Raw genomic sequence first — 23,475 nt, 5'->3', positions numbered from 1 at the left:
ATAGATCTCTGATGTTATTGGTGCTCGGGAGGGGATGGGTGGGAGGAAAGATTGGGTCTAGATGTGTGTGTGTGTGTGTGTGTGTGTGTGTGTGTGTGTGTGTGTGTGTGTGTGTGTGTCCCTCTGGAGCAACTCTGCTCCCTCCCTTTTCTCGCCTGACACCTGTCCATCTATGAGATGGATGTCTCTCTCCACGGTTACAGGAGGATGTTGCCTTGGTAACCTGGCAGCTCTGTTGGGGAGGGACTGAATGAGTAAATACACACAGACACACACTCACAAATACACACAGACACACACACACATACACACAAATACACACACAACTACACACAGACACACACACACACACAGACACACACACACACACACATACACACAGACACACACACACACAAATACACACAGACATCATTGTGATCTAGACCAAAGCATGGTAAAGTGTTGTTTGAGATCTAGTCTTTTTGGCTGGTTGGTTTTGTTGGTTGGTAGCAGATTGTATGGCTGGTTGGTTGGTAGCAGATTGTATGGCTGGTTGGAAGCAGATTTTATGGTTGGTTGGTAGCAGATTGTATGGTTGGTTGGTTGGAAGCAGATTGTATGGCTGGTTGGTTGGTAGCAGATTGTATGGCTGGTTGGTTGGTAGCAGATTGTATGGCTGGTTGGTTGGTAGCAGATTGTATGGCTGGTTGGTTGGTAGCAGATTGTATGGCTGGTTGGTTGGTAGCAGATTGTATGGTTGGTTGGAAGCAGATTTTATGGTTGGTTGGTAGCAGATTGTATGGTTGGTTGGTTGGAAGCAGATTGTATGGCTGGTTGGTTGGTAGCAGATTGTATGGCTGGTTGGTTGGTAGCAGATTGTATGGCTGGTTGGTTGGTAGCAGATTGTATGGCTGGTTGGTTGGTAGAAGATTGTATGGCTGGTTGGTTGGTAGAAGATTGTATGGCTGGTTGGTTGGTTGGTAGCAGATTGTATGGCTGGTTGGTTGGTTGGTAGCAGATTGTATGGCTGGTTGGTTGGTAGCAGATTGTATGGCTGGTTGGTTGGTAGCAGATTGTATGGCTGGTTGGTTGGTTGGTAGCAGATTGTATGGCTGGTTGGTTGGTTGGTAGCAGATTGTATGGCTGGTTGGTTGGTTGGTAGCAGATTGTATGGCTGGTTGGTTGGTTGGTAGCAGATTGTATGGTTGGTTGGTTGGTAGCAGATTGTATGGCTGGTTGGTTGGTAGCAGATTGTATGGCTGGTTGGTTGGTAGCAGATTGTATGGCTGGTTGGTTGGTAGCAGATTGTATGGCTGGTTGGTTGGTAGCAGATTGTATAGTTGGTTGGTTGGTAGCAGATTGTATGGCTGGCTGGTTGGTAGCAGATTGTATGGCTGGTTGGTTGGTAGCAGATTGTATGGCTGGTTGGTTGGTAGCAGATTGTATGGCTGGTTGGTTGGTTGGTAGCAGATTGTATGGTTGGTTGGTTGGTAGCAGATTGTATGGCTGGTTGGTTGGTAGCAGATTGTATGGCTGGTTGGTTGGTAGCAGATTGTATGGCTGGTTGGTTGGTAGCAGATTGTATGGCTGGTTGGTTGGTAGCAGATTGTATAGTTGGTTGGTTGGTAGCAGATTGTATGGCTGGCTGGTTGGTAGCAGATTGTATGGCTGGTTGGTTGGTAGCAGATTGTATGGCTGGTTGGTTGGTAGCAGATTGTATAGTTGGTTGGTTGGTTGGTAGCAGATTGTATGGCTGGTTGGTTGGTAGCAGATTGTATGGCTGGTTGGTTGGTAGCAGATTGTATGGCTGGTTGGTTGGTAGCAGATTGTATGGCTGGTTGGTTGGTAGCAGATTGTATGGCTGGTTGGTTGGTAGCAGATTGTATGGCTGGTTGGTTGGTAGCAGATTGTATGGCTGGTTGGTTGGTAGCAGATTGTATGGCTGGTTGGTTGGTAGCAGATTGTATGGCTGGTTGGTTGGTAGCAGATTGTATGGCTGGTTGGTTGGTAGCAGATTGTATGGTTGGTTTTGTTAGTTGGTAGCAGATTGTATGGCTGGTTGGTTTTGTTAGTTGGTAGCAGATTGTATGGTTGGTTTTGTTAGTTGGTAGCAGATTGTATGGCTGGTTGGTTTTGTTAGTTGGTAGCAGATTGTATGGCTGGCTGGTTAGTTGGTAGCAGATTGTATGGCTGGTTGGTTTTGATAGTTGGTAGCAGATTGTATGGCTGGTTGGATGTTTTTTTCAGACAAAGTTTTGTGTCCCTCCCTCGAGCCGTCTGGCACACAACTGTCCTGTGTGAACTAGAACTAATTGAGGTTCGAAGCAACTTGACTGACAAACCAATTTTCTTGCTCTGCAGGAAAATAAAAATATAGATTTGTCTTTTCCTTTCCCGAAACCTCCACGAGGATGGTGGTTGATATGAGGCCGGTTCTCTAGATGTGTTTTCAGAACTGCCAAATACCGGTTCAAACCTATTCAGATCGAGCTTCCAGAAACAAACTCTCATCAGATTTATATTGTTTAGTTTTACAGTACATCCTATCTAACTGTATATCTATGTAAATCCAACACAGCCAAATGAAAACATTCCATTTAACAGTCAGCAGAAGGAGATAGATCATTCCCTTATATTCTCATTCCCACACTTTCAGGACCATAAATGTTCCCTTTTCCGCCTGCAGAATCGCTCTGTTGGGCCAGCAGATCCTCGGGAGGTGTGTGTGGGTGTGGCAGGAGGCCAGACAAGGTAGCTATCTGTACAGGGAGTTTAATGGTCCTGCAGTGTTCTGGTCTAGCTCAGAGATCAGCTATATGGGTCTAGTCTGCATGATGGTCTTCTCTGTTTTCTGTTGGGAACAGAGAAACAGCGGACTTGAACCAGACTGGAACATTGCTGGTTAACTCTGGCTCCTATTCTCTCTCTCTCTCTCTCTCTCTCTCTAACTCAATCTGTCTTTCTGATATACGACATTGCCCTCACATATAATGTACCTATACTGAACACACGGTCAGGCTTATCTTCTCACGGCCAGACAGCCCTGCCAAGGAGAACAGGAAACAAACCATTCATTCTGTTTCTCAATCTGGGATTCATTCATTCTCCCTCTCTCTCTTTATCTCTATCTCCCTTTCTCAATCTGCGATTCATTCATTCTCCCTCTCTCTCTTTATCTCTATCTCCCTTTCTCAATCTGCAATTCATTCATTCTCTCTCTTTATCTCTTGCACTCTGCCTCTCTTTCCCTCTTTTTATCTCTATCTCCCTTTCTCACCCTCTTTCTCTCCTAAGACTTCATACTCTCTCTGGCTTCAGACTTCCTACTCTCTCTGGCTTCAGACTTCCTACTCTATCTGGCTTCAGACTTCCTACTCTCTCTGGCTTCAGACTTCCTACTCTATCTGGCTTCAGACTTCCTACTCTCTCTGGCTTCAGACTTCCTACTCTCTCTGGCTTCAGACTTCCTACTCTCTCTGGCTTCAGACTTCCTACTCTCTCTGGCTTCAGACTTCCTACTCTCTCTGGCTTCAGACTTCATACTCTCTCTGTCTGTCTCAGACATTCTATAGGAGCTGAGTAGTGCTGTTTATGGTATCAGTTGTAGATCCTTGTACCCAGCTAGCCTGACACTATAACAGGGAATGTAGGGAGGCATAGTGTTCCCTGAAGCTCACCCGCCTCAGACTGCCTGTCTTTCTACTATCTCATCTCTCAATCTCCATTCACACAGGATGTCAAATCAAAAGCATTTCCTGATACTATGTAAATATCTTATCTTTCTTATTCCAGATAAACGTTCAGTATGATAGGACCCATGAGGGAATTAAAACTCTGTGGTGTTGAGGATGCTTCAGATCAGCCTATGTATTGTATGACCTTACTGTTGACTCCTCACTGTGATTGGCTGTGTTTTCCATGTTGCCTACCACATCATATTAAGGCAGTGGCGACCCGTCATTCAGGGCAGGTGGGGTAGAGACCCATCTATTTTGAGCCAAACATTTTTAGCAAAAAATGTAAATAAAAAATACACAACCTGTTGAAATGTTTGGGGTCACTTAGAAATGTCCTTGTTTTTGAAAGAATTGTATACATTTTTTTCCATTAAAATAACATCAACTTGATCAGAAATATAGTGTAGACATTGTTAATGTTGTAAATGACTATTGTAGCTGGAAACGGTGGATTTTTTATGGAATATCTACATAGGCGTACAGAGGCCCATTATCAGCAACCATCACTCCTGTGTTCCAATTGCACGTTGTGTTAGCTAATCCAAGTTTATCATTTTAAAAGGCTAATTGATCATTAGATAACCCTTTTGCAATTATGTTAGCACAGCTGAAAACTGTTGTTCCGATTAAAGAAGCAATAAAACTGGCCTTCTTTTAGACTAGTTGAGTATCTGAAGAATCAGCATTTGTGGGTTCGATTACAGGCTCAAAAGGGCCAGAAACAAAGACCTTTCTTCTGAAACTCATCAGTCTATTCTTGTTCTGAGAAATGAAGGCATTTCATGTGAGAAATTGCCAAGAAACTGAAGATCTCGATGTTTACTACTCCCTTCACAGAACAGTGCAAACTGGCTCTAACCAGAATAGAAAGAGGAGTGGGAGGCCCCGGTGCACAACTAAGCAAGAGAACAAGTACACGAGAGTGTCTAGTTTGAGAAACAGACGCCTCACAAGTCCTCAACTGGCAGCTTCATTATATAGTATCCGTAAAACACCAGTCTCAACGTCAACAGTGAAGAGACGACTCCGGGATGCTGGCCTTCTAGGCAGAGTTCCTCTGTCCAGTCTCTGTTCTTTTGCCCATCTTAATTAAGAGAGATGGCTTTTTCTTTGCAACGCTGTCCCTGCCTGGTTTAGCTACATAGAGAGGCTGAAGGCAGGCTTTGTGATGAGTTAGTGTCACTGCTAGCTGCTGGCTCACAGACCGATAGAGAGAGAGAGGCTGAACTCTGATGAGTTAATCATTGGTTTAACAGAATTGGAATATTGTCTTAACAGCAGTAGAATATTTGTGAGTGTAGCTTATCACTGGTGATGACATCACTTAGAATGCTTTGAGAATAGAATGTTTCTGTTCTAGAATCTGGAGAATACGGACACCGTTATTGTTCTGTTCTAGAATCTGGGGGATACGGACACCGTTATTGTTCTGTTCTAAGATCTGGGGAATACGGACACCGTTATTGTTCTGTTCTAGAATCTGGGGAATACGGACACCGTTATTGTTCTGTTCTAGAATCTGGGGAATACGGACACCGTTATTGTTCTGTTCTAGAATCTGGGGGATACGGACACCGTTATTGTTCTGTTCTAGAATCTGGAGAATACGGACACCGTTATTGTTATGTTCTAGAATCTGGAGAATACGGACACCGTTATTGTTCTGTTCTAGGATCTGGAGAATACGGACACCGTTATTGTTCTGTTCTAGAATCTGGAGAATACGGACACCGTTATTGTTCTGTTCTAGAATCTGGAGAATACGGACACCGTTATTGTTCTGTTCTAGAATCTGGAGAATACGGACACCGTTATTGTTCTGTTCTAGGATCTGGGGAATACGGACACCGTTATTGTTCTGTTCTAGGATCTGGAGAATACGGACCCAGTTATTGTTCTGTTCTAGGATCTGGGGAATACGGACACCGTTATTGTTCTGTTCTAGGATCTGGAGAATACGGACACCGTTATTGTTCTGTTGTAGAATCTGGGGAATACGGACACCGTTATTGTTCTGTTCTAGAATCTGGAGAATACGGACACCGTTATTGTTCTGTTCTAAGATCTGGGGAATACGGACACCGTTATTGTTCTGTTCTAGGATCTGGGGAATACGGACACCGTTATTGTTCTGTTCTAGAATCTGGAGAATACGGACACCGTTATTGTTCTGTTCTAGGATCTGGAGAATACGGACCCAGTTATTGTTCTGTTCTAGGATCTGGGGAATACGGACACCGTTATTGTTCTGTTCTAGGATCTGGAGAATACGGACACCGTTATTGTTCTGTTGTAGAATCTGGGGAATACGGACACCGTTATTGTTCTGTTCTAGAATCTGGAGAATACGGACACCGTTATTGTTCTGTTCTAGAATCTGGAGAATACGGACACCGTTATTGTTCTATTCTAGAATCTGGAGAATACGGACACCGTTATTGTTCTGTTCTAGAATCTGGAGAATACGGACACCGTTATTGTTCTGTTCTAGGATCTGGGGAATACGGACACCGTTATTGTTCTGTTCTATGATCTGGAGAATACGGACCCAGTTATTGTTCTGTTCTAGGATCTGGGGAATACGGACACCGTTATTGTTCTGTTCCGATATGGAACTATACGAGGTATGTTTCCAGAGGGATTTTTTACAAAGATACGTTGTTTACAAAAGATGGATTCAACACAATACAGTGTAGCGTACACTGTCGTCTCTGACAAGGCCCTTCATCTATACTACGTGTCTTATCAAGACTAATGTCTTCGACCAGCCTCGTATAACGGAATCAGCACATCCATCACAGTCTGTTTCCAGTCTTCGTTCACTGAGAAGCAAACACACAGACAGACTGGTATAAACATTGAGCTGTGATCTAAACACACCGGTAGGTTTGTAGAGGAAGAGGACGACACAAACGGACACACACATATGTTACCCTGCTGGTTCTTCCCAGGATGATCTGCTCATGAACAAACACACGTCCATTTTCTCAGGAAGATCCCTACGATCTGGATGAGGCGACCCGGAACACTCCGGAATGCTCAGCTGTTCACGTTCTAGATATCTCTGAGTCCCCGTGACCAGGGTTATGGTTAGTTACGGAGTGATATCTGTCTCAGGAGTGTGAGAAGGTTTCATTAGCTATTGTTTCTCAAGCTGTGTCCATCCATCTGTGTTAGCTAGCGTGTGTAATCATATGATTTACTGTGACTAGCCAGTCCACTGAGAATGACAAACAGTGAAGGGGGCTTGGGGAAGGAGAATGGGGCTTGGGGAAGGAGAGGGGGCTTGGGGAAGGAGAGGGGGCTTGGGGAAGGGGATTGGGGAAGGGGCTTGGAGAAGGGGCTTGGGGAAGGGGCTTGGGGAAGGAGAAGGGGATTGGGGAAGGGGCTTGGAGAAGGAGAAGGGGCTTGGGGAAGGAGAGGGGGCTTGGGGAAGGGGATTGGGGAAGGGGCTTGGGGAAGGAGAAGGGGATTGGGGAAGGGGCTTGGAGAAGGAGAAGGGGCTTGGGGAAGGAGAACGGGGCTTGGGGAAGGAGAAGGGGCTTGGGGAAGGAGAGGGGGCTTGGGGAAGGACTTTTTCATACTGGTCCCCCATGGGAATTCGAACCCACTACTCAGGCGGTGCAAGTGCCATGGTCTACCAACTGAGCCACACGGGACCCCAGGGGGTTGTTTTAGACTGGGCCTAAAGTATCTCTCTCTCTCTCTCTCTCTCTCTCTCTCTCTCTCTCTCTCTCTCTCTCTCTCTCCTCTCTCTCTCTCTCTCTCTCTCTCTCTCTCTCTCTCTCTCTCTCTCTCTCTCTCTCTCTCTCTCTCTCTCTCTCTCTCTCCTCTCTCTCTCTCTCTCTCTCTCTCTCTCTCTCTCTCTCTCTCTCTCTCTCTCTCTCTCTCTCTCTCTTTCTCTATTTCTCTATTTCCTTCTATCGCTCTCTTAACTTCCGTCAGCCACTCCCTCTTTCCCTCGGAGACAGTGTGTAATGTTCCAGCAGCGGGGAACACAGTGGGACATTCCCCTGATCCCTCTACGACCCCCGTGACCCCGGGCCCACAGCAACACAGGGCCATCTGCCTTGCCCTCTCGGCATCCTCCTCTCGTTCTCTTCCTCTATCCCATGATGCCTCTGTGTTGGTGTGAGCCTGTGATGTTCTATGAGAGAGAGAGAGAGAGAGAGAGAGAGAAGAGTGAGTTATTATAAAACCTTTATTTTATACTCAAGTGTTAACATAAATAATGACACACTGCCTTTTCAGAAATGAAACACCAAATGTAATTCCTAAAAAAAAAAAAAATACATTTTTTTGTTGTTGAAAAAGATAAAAAAAACAAAAATAATAATAAAATGAACAAATAAAAAATATAAAAAATGAATAAAATAAATATAAAATGTATTTAAAAAAAATCCTTTAAAAACACATCTTACATCCTTCCCATATCCCGTTTCTATCTTATGTTTCCTACTTAGAAACATTTACATCTTTGCTTGTCCCCAAATAAAATTTAGCAGTTGACATTTTCTTTTCTGTTGCTTTCTATATTGAAACCCCAAAATAAAAACAGTGTTATTGAAAATCTCCCCTACAGCTTTAAACAAAGACTCCAGCATTTCCAAGAGAGGTTTTTATCCTCTCACACTCCATAAAACAGTGAAAAATGGTTTCTCTTATATTACAAAAAGGACATCCATCTCCAACATCTGAGTTAATAACAGATATAAAAGCATTAACTGCAATTATGCCATGCAACACCCTCCATTGCATATCACCAGTACCCTTTTGTAACAGTGGCTTGTACAGTTCTCTCCATGCTGGCTTTACCTTGTCATCAATGCCCAATTTTACCCTCCATGGAGTGTCTTTTCTATTTTTCAATTTATCTTTATTCAACACCTTGACACACCCCCTATATAAGTCTTTCCCATTCACCTCATCCAAACCCACCTCTTCCAACCCTCTCAAATCCAGTAATATCGCCTTTCTTTCTGACTCTGGGATATTTGGTGTAATCCCTAGTCTTGGAAATGAGACGTCTTCATCTTGTACCTTCTTCTTGTGGCTATGAAGCATACCCCACTCTTCTGCTGACAAAGCCTTCCTGCAGCTTCCCAGCAGTTGTCCTACAATCCTTTCCGACCTCACCCCCAAATGTTCAGCCACCCGTCTTCCATCCATTAAGGCGGGCCCAGCCATGGCCATTAACTGTTTTAAGGTGATGATTTTGCCCTCCACCAGAATGTTGGAAAAATGTGGAACAGCTGCAGTTGTGCAATCCAGTCTTGCCCCATACACCAGAGGTTCCTCCAACAGCCAATGCACTGACTCCGCTGAAGTTCGTCTGGACACCTTCATTATGCTCCACACCCTAAGAAGGCCTCTGTAAAACGGAGGTATTCCCTCCCTAGAAATCTGGCTACTATCAACCAAAAATAAAGCTTTCTTTAAACCTAATCCTCCAACCTGCTGTAATACAAGACCTGCCACCCCTCTCCAAACCACATGTTCCGGTCCGTAAAGCAACCTTTGAATAAACTGCAACCGGAAAGCAGCAGCCCTACTAGCAAGATGTACAAGACCTTGTCCCCCCTCCTCTTTTGACAAATACAAAACACTTTGTGGAACCCAGTGATATTTATCCCAAAAGAAATCCACAATTATTGCCTGTATCTTAGCCAGAAGGCCAGATGGTGGTTCTAAAACTGACAACCGATGCCACAGTGCAGAGGCAATCACATTGTTAACTATAATAGTGCGCCCCCTATATGACATACGAGATAGCAACCAATGCCATTTCCTTATCCTCCCTTCCACCATTTCAACCACCCCAATATAATTTTTTTCCATAGTCCCCTCATCCCCTAGGTACACTCCAAGATACTTAAAACCTCCCTTACACCATTCCAGCCCCCTGGCAAAGCCATGATCCCTCCAGACCATTCTCCAATCTGTAAAGCACAACTCTTTTCCCAATTTACCTTTGCAGAGGATATTCCCCTAAAACGATCAACCATTAGACTCAAACTATCCACCTCCACTTGATTTTTCACTAAAACAACTACATCACCAGCATAGGCTGAGAGACGAATAGGAGGAATATCCCTTGAAAGGTACACCCCTTCAATGCGACTTCTAATGCTATTTAGTAGTGGCTCTATAGCAATGGCATATAACATTCCCGACAAAGAACATCCCTGCCTAATACCTCTACACACTTTAAAAGGAGCACTCAAACCACCGTTAACTTTCAATACACTTTCAATGTCACCATATATCACCTCTATCATGGCAATAAAACCAGAGCTGAACCCAAACGCCTCCAAAGTGCGCCATAAATATTGATGTTCAACTCGGTCAAATGCCTTTTCCTGATCAATTGAAATTAGACCAGCATCCAACCCAATAGCCCTAGAGACATCCAAAAAATCGTTACTCTGGGTAAATAGAGAGACAGAGAGCACCAGGGCTGTTACTGTGGGTAAATAGAGAGACAGAGAGCACCAGGGCTGTTACTGTGGGTAAATAGAGCGACAGAGAGCACCAGGGCTGTTACTCTGGGGGGGGGTAAATAGAGAGACAGAGAGCACCAGGGCTGTTACTCTGGGGGGGGGGGGGGGTAAATAGAGAAACAGAGAGCACCAGGGCCTGTTACTCTGGGGGGGGGGGGGGGTAAATAGAGAGACAGAGAGCACCAGGGCTGTTACTCTGGGGGGGGGGGGGGGGTAAATAGAGAGACAGAGAGCACCAGGGCTGTTACTCTGGGGGGGGGGTAAATAGAGAGACAGAGAGCACCAGGGCTGTTACTCTGGGGGGGGGGGGGGGGTAAATAGAGAAACAGAGAGCACCAGGGCTGTTACTCTGGGGGGGGGGGGGGGGGGGGGGGGGTAAATAGAGAAACAGAGAGCACCAGGGCTGTTACTCTGGGGGGGGGTAAATAGAGAGACAGAGAGCACCAGGGCTGTTACTGTGGGGTAAAATAGAGAGACAGAGAGCACCAGGGCTGTTACTCTGGGTAAATAGAGAGACAGAGAGCACCAGGGCTGTTACTGTGGGTAAATAGAGAGACAGAGAGCACCAGGGCTGTTACTGTGGGTAAATAGAGAGACAGAGAGCACCAGGGCTGTTACTGTGGGTAAATAGAGAGACAGAGAGCACCAGGGCTGTTACTCTGGGGGTAAATAGAGAGACAGAGAGCACCAGGGCTGTTACTCTGGGGGTAAATAGAGAGACAGAGAGCACCAGGGCTGTTACTCTGGGTAAATAGAGAGACAGAGAGCACCAGGGCTGTTACTGTGGGTAAATAGAGAGACAGAGAGCACCAGGGCTGTTACTGTGGGTAAATAGAGAGACAGAGAGCACCAGGGCTGTTACTGTGGGTAAATAGAGAGACAGAGAGCACCAGGGCTGTTACTCTGGGGGTAAATAGAGAGACAGAGAGCACCAGGGCTGTTACTGTGCGGTAAATAGACGGGACAAGGGACACATTTAGCTGTGTGTGTGTGTGCGTACTTGGGAATAGATAACTAATGCAACACAGCTAGATAACTAATGCAACACAGCTAGATAACTAATACAACACAGCTAGATAACTAATACAACACAGCTAGATAACTAATACAACACAGCTAGATAACTAATACAACACAGCTAGATAACTAATACAACACAGCTAGATTAACTAATACAACACAGCTAGATAACTAAAAGTTGCATTTCGAGAGAGAGAGAGAGAGAGAGAGAGAGAGAGAGAGAGAGAGATCTATGATGATGAGCCAAACCACATTAAATAACTAGAGAGAGGGACAAAACCATCCCCACAGTGAAGCATGGTAGTGGCAGCATCATGCTGTGGGGGTGTTTTCATCGGCAGAGACTGGGAAACTGGTCAGAATGATGGATGGCCCTAAATACAGGGAAATTCTTGAGGGAAACCTGTTTCAGTCTTCCAGAGATTTGAGACTGGGACGGAGGTTCACCTTCCAGCAGGACAGTGACCCTAAGCATACTGCTAAAGCATCACTTGAATAGTTTAAGGGGAAACATTTAAATGTCTTGAAATGGCCTAGTCAAAGCCCAGACCGCAATCCAATTGAGAATCTGTGGTATGACTTAAAGACTGCTGTACACCAGCGGAACCCATCCAACTTGAAGGAGCTGGAGCAGTTTTGCCTTGAAGAATGGGCAAAAATCCCAGTGGCTAGATGTGCCAAGCTAATAGAGACATACCCCAAGAGACTTGCAGCTGTAATTGCAGCAAAAGGTGGCTCTACAAAGTATTGACTTTGGGGGGTGAATAGTTATGCACGCTCAAGTTTTCCATTTTTTTTTGTCTTATTTCTTGTCTTGTTTCACAATTAAAAATATTTTGCATCTTCAAAGTGGTAGGCATGTTGTGTAAATCAAATGATACAAACCCCCCAAAAATCTATTTTAATTCCAGGTTGTAAGGCAACAAAATAGGAATAAACGCCCAAGGGGGGTGAATACTTTCGCAAGCCACTGTAAAGACAGATATAGACAGATACAGAGGGAAGTTTTAGAAAGAGGACAAGACAGAGATTAGACAAATAGCTAATTAGTCAGCGGCGAGCTGCTCTCAAAATACACAATAAGTGTGAGTAACGTTGAGGCCTGTTGCTATGGTAATCGCGTTCACTGAATCATTGCTATGGAACTGCCTACTTAGGATTCTGCGAGGGGGAAATTCAGAAGTGTTTGTAGTTGGTTCTGGGGGGCGAGGAGGATGGATATGATGAAAATGAGAATGGAACATAATGTCTGTCTGTCTCTGTGTCTCTGTGTGTGTGTGTCTTTGTGTCTCTGTGTCTGTTTGTGTGTCTGTGTGTGTGTCTCTGTGTCTGTGTGTGTGTCTCTGTGTGTGTGTCTTTGTGTTTCTGTGTCTGTTTGTGTGTCTGTGTGTGTGTGTCTGTGTGTGTGTCTCTGTGTGTGTCTCTGTGTGTGTGTCTTTGTGTTTCTGTGTGTGTGTGTCTCTGTGTGTGTGTAACATCTGTGAGTGTAGAGTCTAGTGTTGCCCGTCCATGCACCTGATGCTTTCAGGAAATTAGGCTGTTGCTAATACAGTAGGTCACTGAGTCAGCTGCTTGTCATTCACACACACAGACACACACACACTCACACACTCCTTGCCTTGATTGATCCAACGATCAGTCGACCACACACACAGTATACAGTGCATTCGGGAAGTACTCCGAGCCCTTGACTTTTTTCCACGTTTTGTTATGTTACAGTCTCATTCTAAAATTGATTAAATCTTCTTCCCCTCATCAATCTACACACAATACCCCACAATGACATCACAATACCCCATAATGACAAAGCAAAAACAGGATTTTAGAAACAAAAAGGAAAAATAAATAAAACTGAAATATCACATTTCCATAAGTAAGTATTCAGACCCTTTACTCAGTTGAATCACGTTTGGCAGCAATTACAGCATCGAGTCTTCTTCTAAAATCCTGTTTTCTTGGGTATGATGCTACAAGATTGGCACACCTGTATTCGGGGAGTTTCTCCCATTCTTCTCTGCAGATCCTCTCAAAGATTGAGAAGGACAGACTTGTTTGTGGGTGTTTGTCAGAATGATTGTGTCTGCACGCAAGTTAACCGTGAGACCATGATGGAGTGTATCTCTGTGTGTGTGTGTGTGTGTATACAGTATGAGAGGGGATAACAACATCATGTTCATTGCTCACAGTAGAGTGGGCCTAGACACACAGCTCACAGCACTGTGGAAGATCACTAAAGCTGTCTGTCAAGGAAATAGGATTACACAGGACTCAAAACAAGACTCAAAACAAGACTCAAAACAAGACCCCAAACAAGACCCCAAACAAGACCCCAAACAAGACCCCAAACAAGACCCCAAACAAGACTCAAAACAAGACCCCAAACAAGACCCCCAAACAAGACCCCCAAACAAGACCCCCAAACAAGACCCCAAACAAGACCCAAACAAGACCCCAAACAAGACCCCAAACAAGACCCCAAACAAGACCCCAAAACAAGACCCCCAAACAAACAGAAGTGAGAGCATCGCCCGATCAGTCAATCTAAGCAGGACAGTTTTGGAAAGTATTTTTGTAAATAACAGCTGCTGCACGATATCTAATGAAGTCTCGAGCTATTGCTCGCCTGAGGTAGAGTATCTCATGATAAGCTGTAGACCACACTATCTACCTAGAGAGTTTTCATCTGTATTTCTCGTAGCTGTTAACATACCACCACAATCAGAGGCTGGCACTAAAACAGCATTGAATGTATTCCTGTATTCCGCCATCAGCAAACAAGAAAACGCCCACCCAGAGGTGGCGCTCCTAGTATGCAGGGAAGTATGCAGACTTGAATGCAGGGAAACTTAAATTTGTTTAAACCAATTTCTACCAGCATGTTATTAAATATGCAACCAGAGGGGGAAAAAAACTCTGGACCACCTTTACTCCACACACAGAGACACATGCAAAGCTCTCCCTCGCCCTCCATTTGGCAAATCTGACCATAATTCTATCCTCCTTTGTCCTGCTTACAAGCAAATATTAAAGCACGAAGCACCTGTGACTAGATCAATAAAAAAGTGATCAGATGAAGCAGATGCTAAACTACAGGACTGTTTTGCACAGACTGGAATATGTTCCGGGATTCCTCCGATGGCATTGAGGAGTTCACCACATCAGCCACTGGCTTTATCAATAAGTGCATCGATGACGTCATCCCCACAGTGACCGTACGCACATACCCCAACCAGAAGCCATGGATTACAGGCAACATCCACACTGAGCTAAGGGTAGAGCTGCCGCTTTCAAGGAGCGGGACTCTAACCCGGAAGCTTATAAGAAATCCCAATATGCCCTCCGACAAACCATCAAACAGGCAAGGCGTCAATACAGGACTAAGATTGAATCGTACTACACCTGCTCTGACGCTTGTCGGATGTGGCAGGGCTTGAAAACTATTATGGACTACAAAGGGAAGCACAGTCGAGAGCTGCCCAGTGACACGAGCCTACCAGACGAGCTCAACTACTTCTATGCTCGCTTTGAGGCAAATAACACTGAGACATGCATGAGAGCACCAGCTGTTTCAGAAGATTCTGTGATCACGTTCTCCGCAGCCGGTGTGAGTAAGACCTTTAAACAGGTCAACATTCACAAGGCTGCAGGGCCAGGCGGATTTCCAGGATGTGCTCCGGGCATGTGCTGACCAACTGGCAGGTGTCTTCATTGACATTTTCAACATGTCCCTGATTGTCTGTAATACCAACATGTTTTAAGCAGACCACCATAGTCCTTGTGCCCAAGAACACTAAGGTAACCTGCCTAAATGACTACCGACCCGTAGCACTCACATCTGTAGCCATGAAGTGCTTTGAAAGGCTGGTCATGGCTCACATCAACACCATTATCCCAGAAACCCTAGACTCACTCCAATTTGCATACCACCCCAACATATCCACAGATGATGCAATCTCTATTGCACTCCACACTGCCCTACAGAGGAAGGCCCTAAAAATTGTCAAAGACTCCAACCACCCTAGTCATAGACTGTTCTCTCTGCTAAGCCAACGAATGGTGTAAAGCACTTATATTTTCATGAATGTTTAATATTACTACTTTTGTATTTTTAAATTTGCACTCTGTAATTTCACCGGATGTTGGCTAGGTGGGACGCTACCGTCCCACCTAGCCAGAAAGTTGTGGAAAGGTTGTATGCAAAATAACCACAGGACAAGCACACTCTCACCAAGCTCAAAGAAACATATGGTTCTCAGAACGTTGTGTGCTTGCTGGGTTCAAACTCTGCTGTCAACACAAGATTTAACCTGTTTTTCTGGGCTCACCACATTTTGTGATGCAATATTTCGGGGGGATTTTGAAACCAAATGTATTTTCAATAGAAGCACTTTTTCCTCTTGTCAGTGAAAGTGTGTAATGGATGAGTAACAGTGTTTGTGAAGAGAAGTAAAGAGTGAAAGCTTGGCATTGTGATTGTGAGGTCACCATCTCCCCTGGAGACGACTGATGTGTGTTCTAGAACATGGGTGTGATAGTCTCTCTCCACGTAAACAATCTGTGGGTGTTCCGACAGTTCTCTCTCTCTCTGTCTCTCTCTCTCTCTCTCTCTCTCTGTCTCTCTGTCTCTGTGTCTCTGTGTCTCTGTCTCTGTCTCTCTCTCTCTCAAATAATGCATGCAGAGCAGAATTGAGAGGATTCCCGCTAAGTCCAGAAAATTGCTATTAAATTCTACAACCACCTAAAACGAAGTGATTCTCAATCCTTCCATAACATCACCTACAGAGAGATGAACCTGGAGAAGAGTCATCTCTGTCAGATAGTACGGGGACTGTGTTCAGAAACACAGAGCCCCAGGAAAGCAACAACAACGCAATTAGACCCAGCCAAATGATGAGAAAACAAAAAAGATCATTACTTGACAAAATTGGAAAGAATCAAAAGAAAAACAGAGCAAACTAGAACGCTATTGGGCCCTGAACAGAAAGTACACAGTGGCAGAATACCTGACCACTGTGAGTGACCCAAAATTAAGGAAAGCTTTGACTATGTGCATTGAGCATGATTTTTAGTTTATATAGAGCCAACTTCAGCCTCCTCCCATGACGTCTGCCCCATTCACTCCGGTTTATTCCCTAAGAGCCAACTTCAGCCTCCTCCCATGACGTCTGCCCCATTCACTCCGGTTTATTCCCTAAGAGCCAACTTCAGCCTCCTCCCATGACGTCTGCTCCATTCACTACGGTTTATTCCCTAAGAGCCAACTTCAGCCTCCTCCCATGACGTCTGCCCCATTCACTCCGGTTTATTCCCTAAGAGCCAACTTCAGCCTCCTCCCATGACGTCTGCTCCATTCACTACGGTTTATTCCCTAAGAGCCAACTTCAGCCTCCTCCCATGACGTCTGCTCCATCCACTACGGTTTATTCCCTAAGAGCCAACTTCAGCCTCCTCCCATGACGTCTGCTCCATCCACTACGGTTTATTCCCTAAGAGCCAACTTCAGCCTCCTCCCATGACGTCTGCTCCATCCACTACGGTTTATTCCCTAAGAGCCAACTTCAGCCTCCTCCCATGACGTCTGCTCCATCCACTACGGTTTATTCCCTAAGAGCCAACTTCAGCCTCCTCCCATGACGTCTGCTCCATCCACTACGGTTTATTCCCTAAGAGCCAACTTCAGCCTCCTCCCATGACGTCTGCTCCATCCACTACGGTTTATTCCCTAAATCTCAACCTCTGTAGTTTCAGCCAGAGGTTGTGTTGTTGATTCCCTCACTGCACAAAATCCATGTAAGAGAGATGAACTACTTGCGTTATGAATGCTCTTTTGAACAAAACTATCTTTCATTCTGGGATTTGAGTAAAATTAGGAAACACTTTACTGTACTGTACTTCCATCAAATGTTTTTTTCTTTCTTACATAGATTGGCAATACATTAACCTTGAATTGACTAGCTCACTAACTGCAAACGGTGGGGAGTGTGTGTATTGGATGTGGTGTAGACGGTGGATCGCTGCCCGCTAACTGTTTTCATTCTTCTTAGGGTCTATTATTATTCTTAGGGTCTACTATTCCATTAAACCCAATTTTGGCTCTTCGCGCTCTAGCGGCTCCTTGTGGCGGGCCGGGCGCCTGCAGGCTGACTTCAGTCGTCACTTGAACATTGTTTCCTCCGACACATTGGTGCAGCTGGTGCATGTTTCTGAGGACACATGACTCGACCTTCGCCTCTCCCAAGCTCGTTGGGGAGTTGCAGCGATGAGACAAGATCGTAATTGGATCACAATTGGATATAACGAAATTGGGGAGTAAAAGGAGGTAAAATACAAAAAAATATATACAGTACAAGTCAAAAGTTTGGACACACCTACTCATTCAAGGGTTTTTTTTTTTTTTTTTTACTGTTTTCTACATAGTAGATATATGGAATCATGTAGTAACCAAAAAAGTGTTAAACAAATCAAAATATATTTAATATTTGAGATTCTTCAAAATAGCCACCCTTTGTCTTGATGACAGCTTTGCACACTCTTGGCATTTTGGTAATCCATCTGGCCCTGCAGCCTTGTGAATGTTGATCTGTTCAAATGTCTTACTCACATTGGCTACATTTACGTCATTTAGCAGACGCTCTTATCCAGAACGACTTACGGCAAGTTTGATCACACAGTCGTCCGGAACAGCTGGTGCTCTCATGCATGATTCAGTGTTACTTGCCTCGAAGCGCACATATAAGTAATTTAGCTCATCTGGTAGGCTTGTGTCACTGGGCAGCTTGCGGCTGGGCTTCCCTTTGTAGTCCGTAATAGTTTGCAAGCCCTGCCACATCCGACGAGCGTCGGAGCCGGTGTAGTCTCTCTGTCTCTCGCCTCCCCTCTTCTCTGCCTCTCTCACTTTCCTCCTCCTAGATCTGTATACCATAGACACTTACCTGTCTGTCTGTCTTGTTTCTGCAGGGCAGGTATTGATGAGGTGGAGACAGATGTGGTGGAGATCGAAGCTAAACTAGATAAGGTACGTAAACACTGGAATAACATCTCTGTTCCTGTCCCTGTCTCTCTCTCTGTCTCTATCCCTGTTCCTGTCTCTGTCTTTGTGCCTGTCCCTGTCTCTGTATCTGTCTCCGTGCTTGCGCCTGTCTCTGTCTTCATGCCTGTCCCTGTCTCTGTCTCTGTCTCCGAGCCTGTCTCTGTCTCCGTGCCTGTCCCTGTCTCTGTCTCTGTCTCCGAGCCTGTCTCTGTCTCCGTGCCTGTCCCTGTCTCTGTATCTGTCTCCGTGCCTGTCCCTGCCTCTGTATCTGTCTCCGTGCCTGTCCCTGCCTCTGTCTCCGTCTCTGTATCTGTCTCCGTGCCTGTTCCTGTCTCTGTCTTTGTGCCTGTCCCTGTCTCTGTATCTGTCTCCGTGCTTGCGCCTGTCTCTGTCTTCATGCCTGTCCCTGTCTCTGTCTCCGAGCCTGTCTCTGTCTCCGTGCCTGTCCCTGTCTCTGTCTCTGTCTCCGAGCCTGTCTCTGTCTCCGTGCCTGTCCCTGTCTCTGTATCTGTCTCCGTGCCTGTCCCTGCCTCTGTATCTGTCTCCGTGCCTGTCCCTGCCTCTGTCTCCGTCTCTGTATCTGTCTCCGTGCCTGTTCCTGTCTCTATCTTCGTGCCTGTCCCTGCCTCTGTCTCTGTCTCCGAGCCTGTCTCTGTCTCCGTGCCTGTCCCTGTCTCTGTATCTGTCTCCGTGCCTGTCCCTGCCTCTGTATCTGTCTCCGTGCCTGTCCCTGCCTCTGTATCTGTCTCCGTGCCTGTCCCTGCCTCTGTATCTGTCTCCGTGCCTGTCCCTGCCTCTGTCTCCGTCTCTGTATCTGTCTCCGTGCCTGTTCCTGTCTCTATCTTCGTGCCTGTCCCTGTCTCTGTATCTGTCTCCGTGCCTGTCCCTGTCCTTGTCTCCGTCTTCGTGCCTGTCCCTGTCTCTGACCCTGTCTCTGTCTTTGTCTTGTACTGTACTATAGATCCCTTTGTCCTCTTAGTTTTGTCTCACCCAAAATAGAGTGTGTTCATGGACCTTTGTATTTATAGGATTCCCGCTACACACACACACACACACACACACACACACACACACACACATACTGCAGAAAGAGTTTTGTCGCTGTAGTGAAAGGTCAAACCATCTTCACGGTGATTTAAAGCAAATGGTGCCACTGTGATCTGTTAGCATAACAGCACAATATCAATCTGAACACGAAAACACACGCGCATGCGCACGCACGTACGCACGCACGTACGTACGCACGCACGTACGCACACACACACACACACACACACAGTAGAGTAATGAGTGATCTGACACAGAGACATCTGAACCTACCTAACCCAGCCCACCATTTTTCTTGAATCTATGTACCCCTTCCTGCACTATTTCAGCTCTAAGGACCTCAAAGCCCCTCACCCCGTCCCTCTCTCTGAGGTCAAACAGTAAGGTCACCGTCCGTATGCATTGGCTTTGTCTAACTGGGGTTCTTGCTTCTCACACCAGTGTTTATAGGAGGTTCTAGACATGACTGTGAGTTGATGGTGTTTAAAGGCTGTTCTAATTTAGTTAAATGATGGTTTACCACACAAAAGGACATCCAGCCAACTTGACAACTGTGGAACTCTTTCGAGTCCAATGCCCCGACGAATTGAGGCTGTTCTGGGGGGTAAAAGAGGGAGCAACTCAATATTAAGAAGTTGTCCTTAATGTTTTATACACTCCGTCCTTTATCATCTGGCCAGTGATGTCATAGGGCTGCTCTGTCTCTTCCACCAATAAACTGCCATGACATGTTTACAAGGGAGATAATTGGACCAAGGGAGATAATTGGACCAAGGGAGATAATTGGACCAAGGGAGATAATTGGACCAAGGGAGATAATTGCACCAAGGGAAATAATTGACGGGTTATAACACAGTCTCACATCTGCACCAGGGGGGTGATAATTGAAGAGTTATAACCTCTCTAGGGTATGTGGGACGCTACCGTCCCACCTGGCCAACATCCGGTGGAATTGCAGAGCGCCAAATTCAAAAACAGAAATGCTCATTTTAAAAATTCATAAAACATACAAGTGTTATACATCGGTTTAAAGATTAACTTCTTGTTAATCCAGCCGTTGTGTCAGATTTCAAAAAGGCTTTATGGCGAAAGCATACCATGTGATTATCTGAGGACAGCGTCCAGCACACAAAACATTACAATAAGTTAACAGCCAAGTAGAGGAGTAACAAAAGTCAGAAATAGCGATAAAATTAATCACTTACCCTTGATGATCTTCATATGGTTGCACTCCGAAGACTCCATGTTACACAATAAATGTTCATTTTGTTCGATAAAGTCCCTCTTTATATCCAAAAACCTCTGTTTTGTTGGCGCGTTTTGTTCAGTAATCCATTGGCTCAAAGGCGGTCACAACAGGCAGACGAAAAATCCCAAAAGTATCAGTAAAGTTCATACAAACATGTCAAACGATGTTTATAATCAATCCTCAGGTTGTTTTTAGTCATAATAATCAATAATATTTCAACCGGACAAAAGCAAGAAAGGAGGGCTCTAGGTCGCGCGCACCAAACAGGTCTGGGGACTTTCCACTATCCACTCATTCAGAGTGGTCTTACTCCCTCATTTTTCAGAATACAAACCTGAAACAATTTCTAAAGACTGTTGACATCTATAGGAAGTGCAATTTGAGTCCTAAGTCATTGGATATTGTATAGGCAGTCAATGGAAAACTACAAACATAAAATAAATCCCACTTCCTGGATTGATTTGTTTCAGGTTTTCGCCTGCCATATCAGTTCTGTTATACTCACAGACATTATTTTAACAGTTTTGGAAACTTTAGAGTGTTTTCTATTCAGATCTACCAATTATATGCATATCTTAGCTTCTGGGCCTGAGTAACAGGCAGTTTACTTTGGGCACGCTTTTCATCCGGATGTCAAAATACTGCCCCCTACCCCAGAGAGGATAACAGTCTCACAGCTGCACCAGGGGGGTGATAATTGAAGAGCTATAACAGTCTCACAGCTGCACCAGGGGGGTGATAATTGAAGAGCTATAACAGTCTCACAGCTGTTTAATCTGTTTGTGTTGTCTTGGCAACAATACTACTGTCACTGGGGCTGAGTTACATGAAGCCCCTAAGTTACATGCAGTGGTGTAAAGTACTTAAGTACAAAATACTTTAAAGTACTACTTAAGTCGTTTTTTTTGTGTATCTGTACTTTACTATTTATGTTTTTTGTAACTTTTACTTCACAACATTCCTAAGGAAAATAATGTACTTTTTACTCCATACATTTTTCACTGACAACCAAAAGTACTTGTTACATTTTGAATGCTTAGCAGGACATAAAATGGTCTAATTCACGCATTTATCAAGAGAACGTCCCTGGTCATCTACTGGCTGTGTGCCCCTGGCTAGCTGTAAAAAATATATATATATAATATATATATTAAAAAAATGGTGCCTTCTGGTTTGCTTAATATAAGGTATTTGAAATGATATATACTTTTATTTTTGATACTGAAGTATATTTTTACAATTACATTTATTTTTGATACTTAAGTATATTTAAAACCAAATACTTGTAGAATTTTACTCAAGTAGTATTTTACTGGGTGAATATCACTTTTACTTGAGTCATTTTCTATTAAGATATCTTTACTTCTACTCAAGTATGACTGTTGGGTACTTTTTCTACCACTGCTTACATGAAGCCCCCACCAATCTCACTCTTCTCCTCTCTCTCTCTTGGTCTCTCTGTCTCTCTGTCTCACTCTCTTCGTCTCTCTCTTTGTCTCTCTGTCTGTCTCTCTCTCTCTCTTTGTCTCTCTGTCTGTCTCTCTCTGTCTCCCTGTCTGTCTGTCTCTCTCTCTCTTTGTCTCTCTGTCTGTCTCTCTCTGTCTCCCTGTCTGTCTCTCTGTCTCTGTTTCTGTCTCGCTCTCCGTCTCTCTCTCTCTTTGTCTCTCTGTCTGTCTCTCTCTCTTTGTCTCTCTGTCTGTCTCTCTCTCTTTGTCTCTCTGTCTGTCTCTCTCTCTTTGTCTCTCTGTCTCTCTCTCTCTCTTTGTCTCTCTGTCTGTCTCTCTCTGTCTCCCTGTCTGTCTGTCTCTCTCTCTCTCTTTGTCTCTCTGTCTGTCTCTCTCTGTCTCCCTGTCTGTCTGTCTCTCTCTCTCTTTGTCTCTCTGTCTGTCTCTCTCTGTCTCCCTGTCTGTCTCTCTGTCTCTGTTTCTGTCTCGCTCTCTGTCTCTCTCTCTCTTTGTCTCTCTGTCTGTCTCTCTCTCTTTGTCTCTCTGTCTGTCTCTCTCTCTTTGTCTCTCTGTCTGTCTCTCTCTCTTTGTCTCTCTGTCTGTCTCTCTCTGTCTCTCTCTCTCTCTCTCTCTCTCCTGTAGCTAGTGAAGTTATGTAGTGGGATGATCGAGGCTGGCAGGGCGTATGTCAGTGCCAACAAGCTGTTTGTGAACGGCATCAAAGACCTGTCTCAGCAGTGCAAGAAGGAAGAGATGATCTCTGTAAGTACATTACATCTTAGCCATATCAGTTATTATCTTTCAGTATGTTTTTAAATCAGTGAGTTTCTTTTTTTTTTTTTACACAAGATGTCAAGATTATTCAGTGAGACAATTACTGTGTTTTCTTTTCCATTTATACTCTTTATTCTTAATAATATTCAGTAGTAATTCCAGTGAATCCAAATGAGATGTCACTGGAAGACGAACCATCACTCTATCTATGAGAGAAGCAGTCAGGACACAGTTTGCTCACTCAACTCAAATCTTCACGGAAGTCTCCCCATTAACATCAATCAATGACTTAACGTGATAAATCTGTGTTAGTCCATTGTCTTCCGTCAGATAAGGGGGTGACCTGAACTGAATTTGTACTTCCTAGGAAATAAAAAGCGACAGATACACTGCAAACCCCATGAGGAGGAGAGGAGAGTAGAGGACATCTGAAATAGAGACCATACGTCATATTACTCTTGTCTTAGTTCCTTAACCTTTCCCTTCTTCAACAATAAAACATGGAAACGCTATTGTCCAGATCTAGATTCTCTCAAACAGGGGCGGCAGGGTAGCCTAGTGGTGAGATCGTTGGACTAGTAACCGAAAGGTTTCTGGATCGAATCCCAGAACTGACAAGGTAAAAATCTGTCGTTCTGCCCCTGAACAAGGCAGTTAACCCAATGTTCCCTGGTAGGCCGTCATTGTAAAT

At 44.7% G+C, this 23,475-nt stretch overlaps 1 protein-coding gene across 1 annotated transcript in view; it reads left to right on the top strand.

Moving 5' to 3' along the window:
• The window catches only part of LOC106594380 (arf-GAP with coiled-coil, ANK repeat and PH domain-containing protein 3), a 93,247-nt gene that overhangs the window by 15,733 nt on the left and 54,039 nt on the right, over positions 1-23,475 (top strand). The window contains exons 2-3 of the mRNA XM_082959580.1: positions 18,197-18,254; positions 22,653-22,772. Coding sequence (XP_082815706.1) covers positions 18,197-18,254; positions 22,653-22,772 — 178 coding nt within the window. The remainder of the gene's footprint in view (positions 1-18,196; positions 18,255-22,652; positions 22,773-23,475) is intronic.

This window comes from Salmo salar, chromosome 12, assembly GCF_965601325.2.
Source record: "Salmo salar chromosome 12, fSalSal1, whole genome shotgun sequence".
Lineage (NCBI taxonomy): Eukaryota > Metazoa > Chordata > Actinopteri > Salmoniformes > Salmonidae > Salmo > Salmo salar.
The sequence above is the reverse complement of the archived record's forward strand: the minus strand, read 5'-3'. Positions and strand labels throughout refer to the sequence as shown.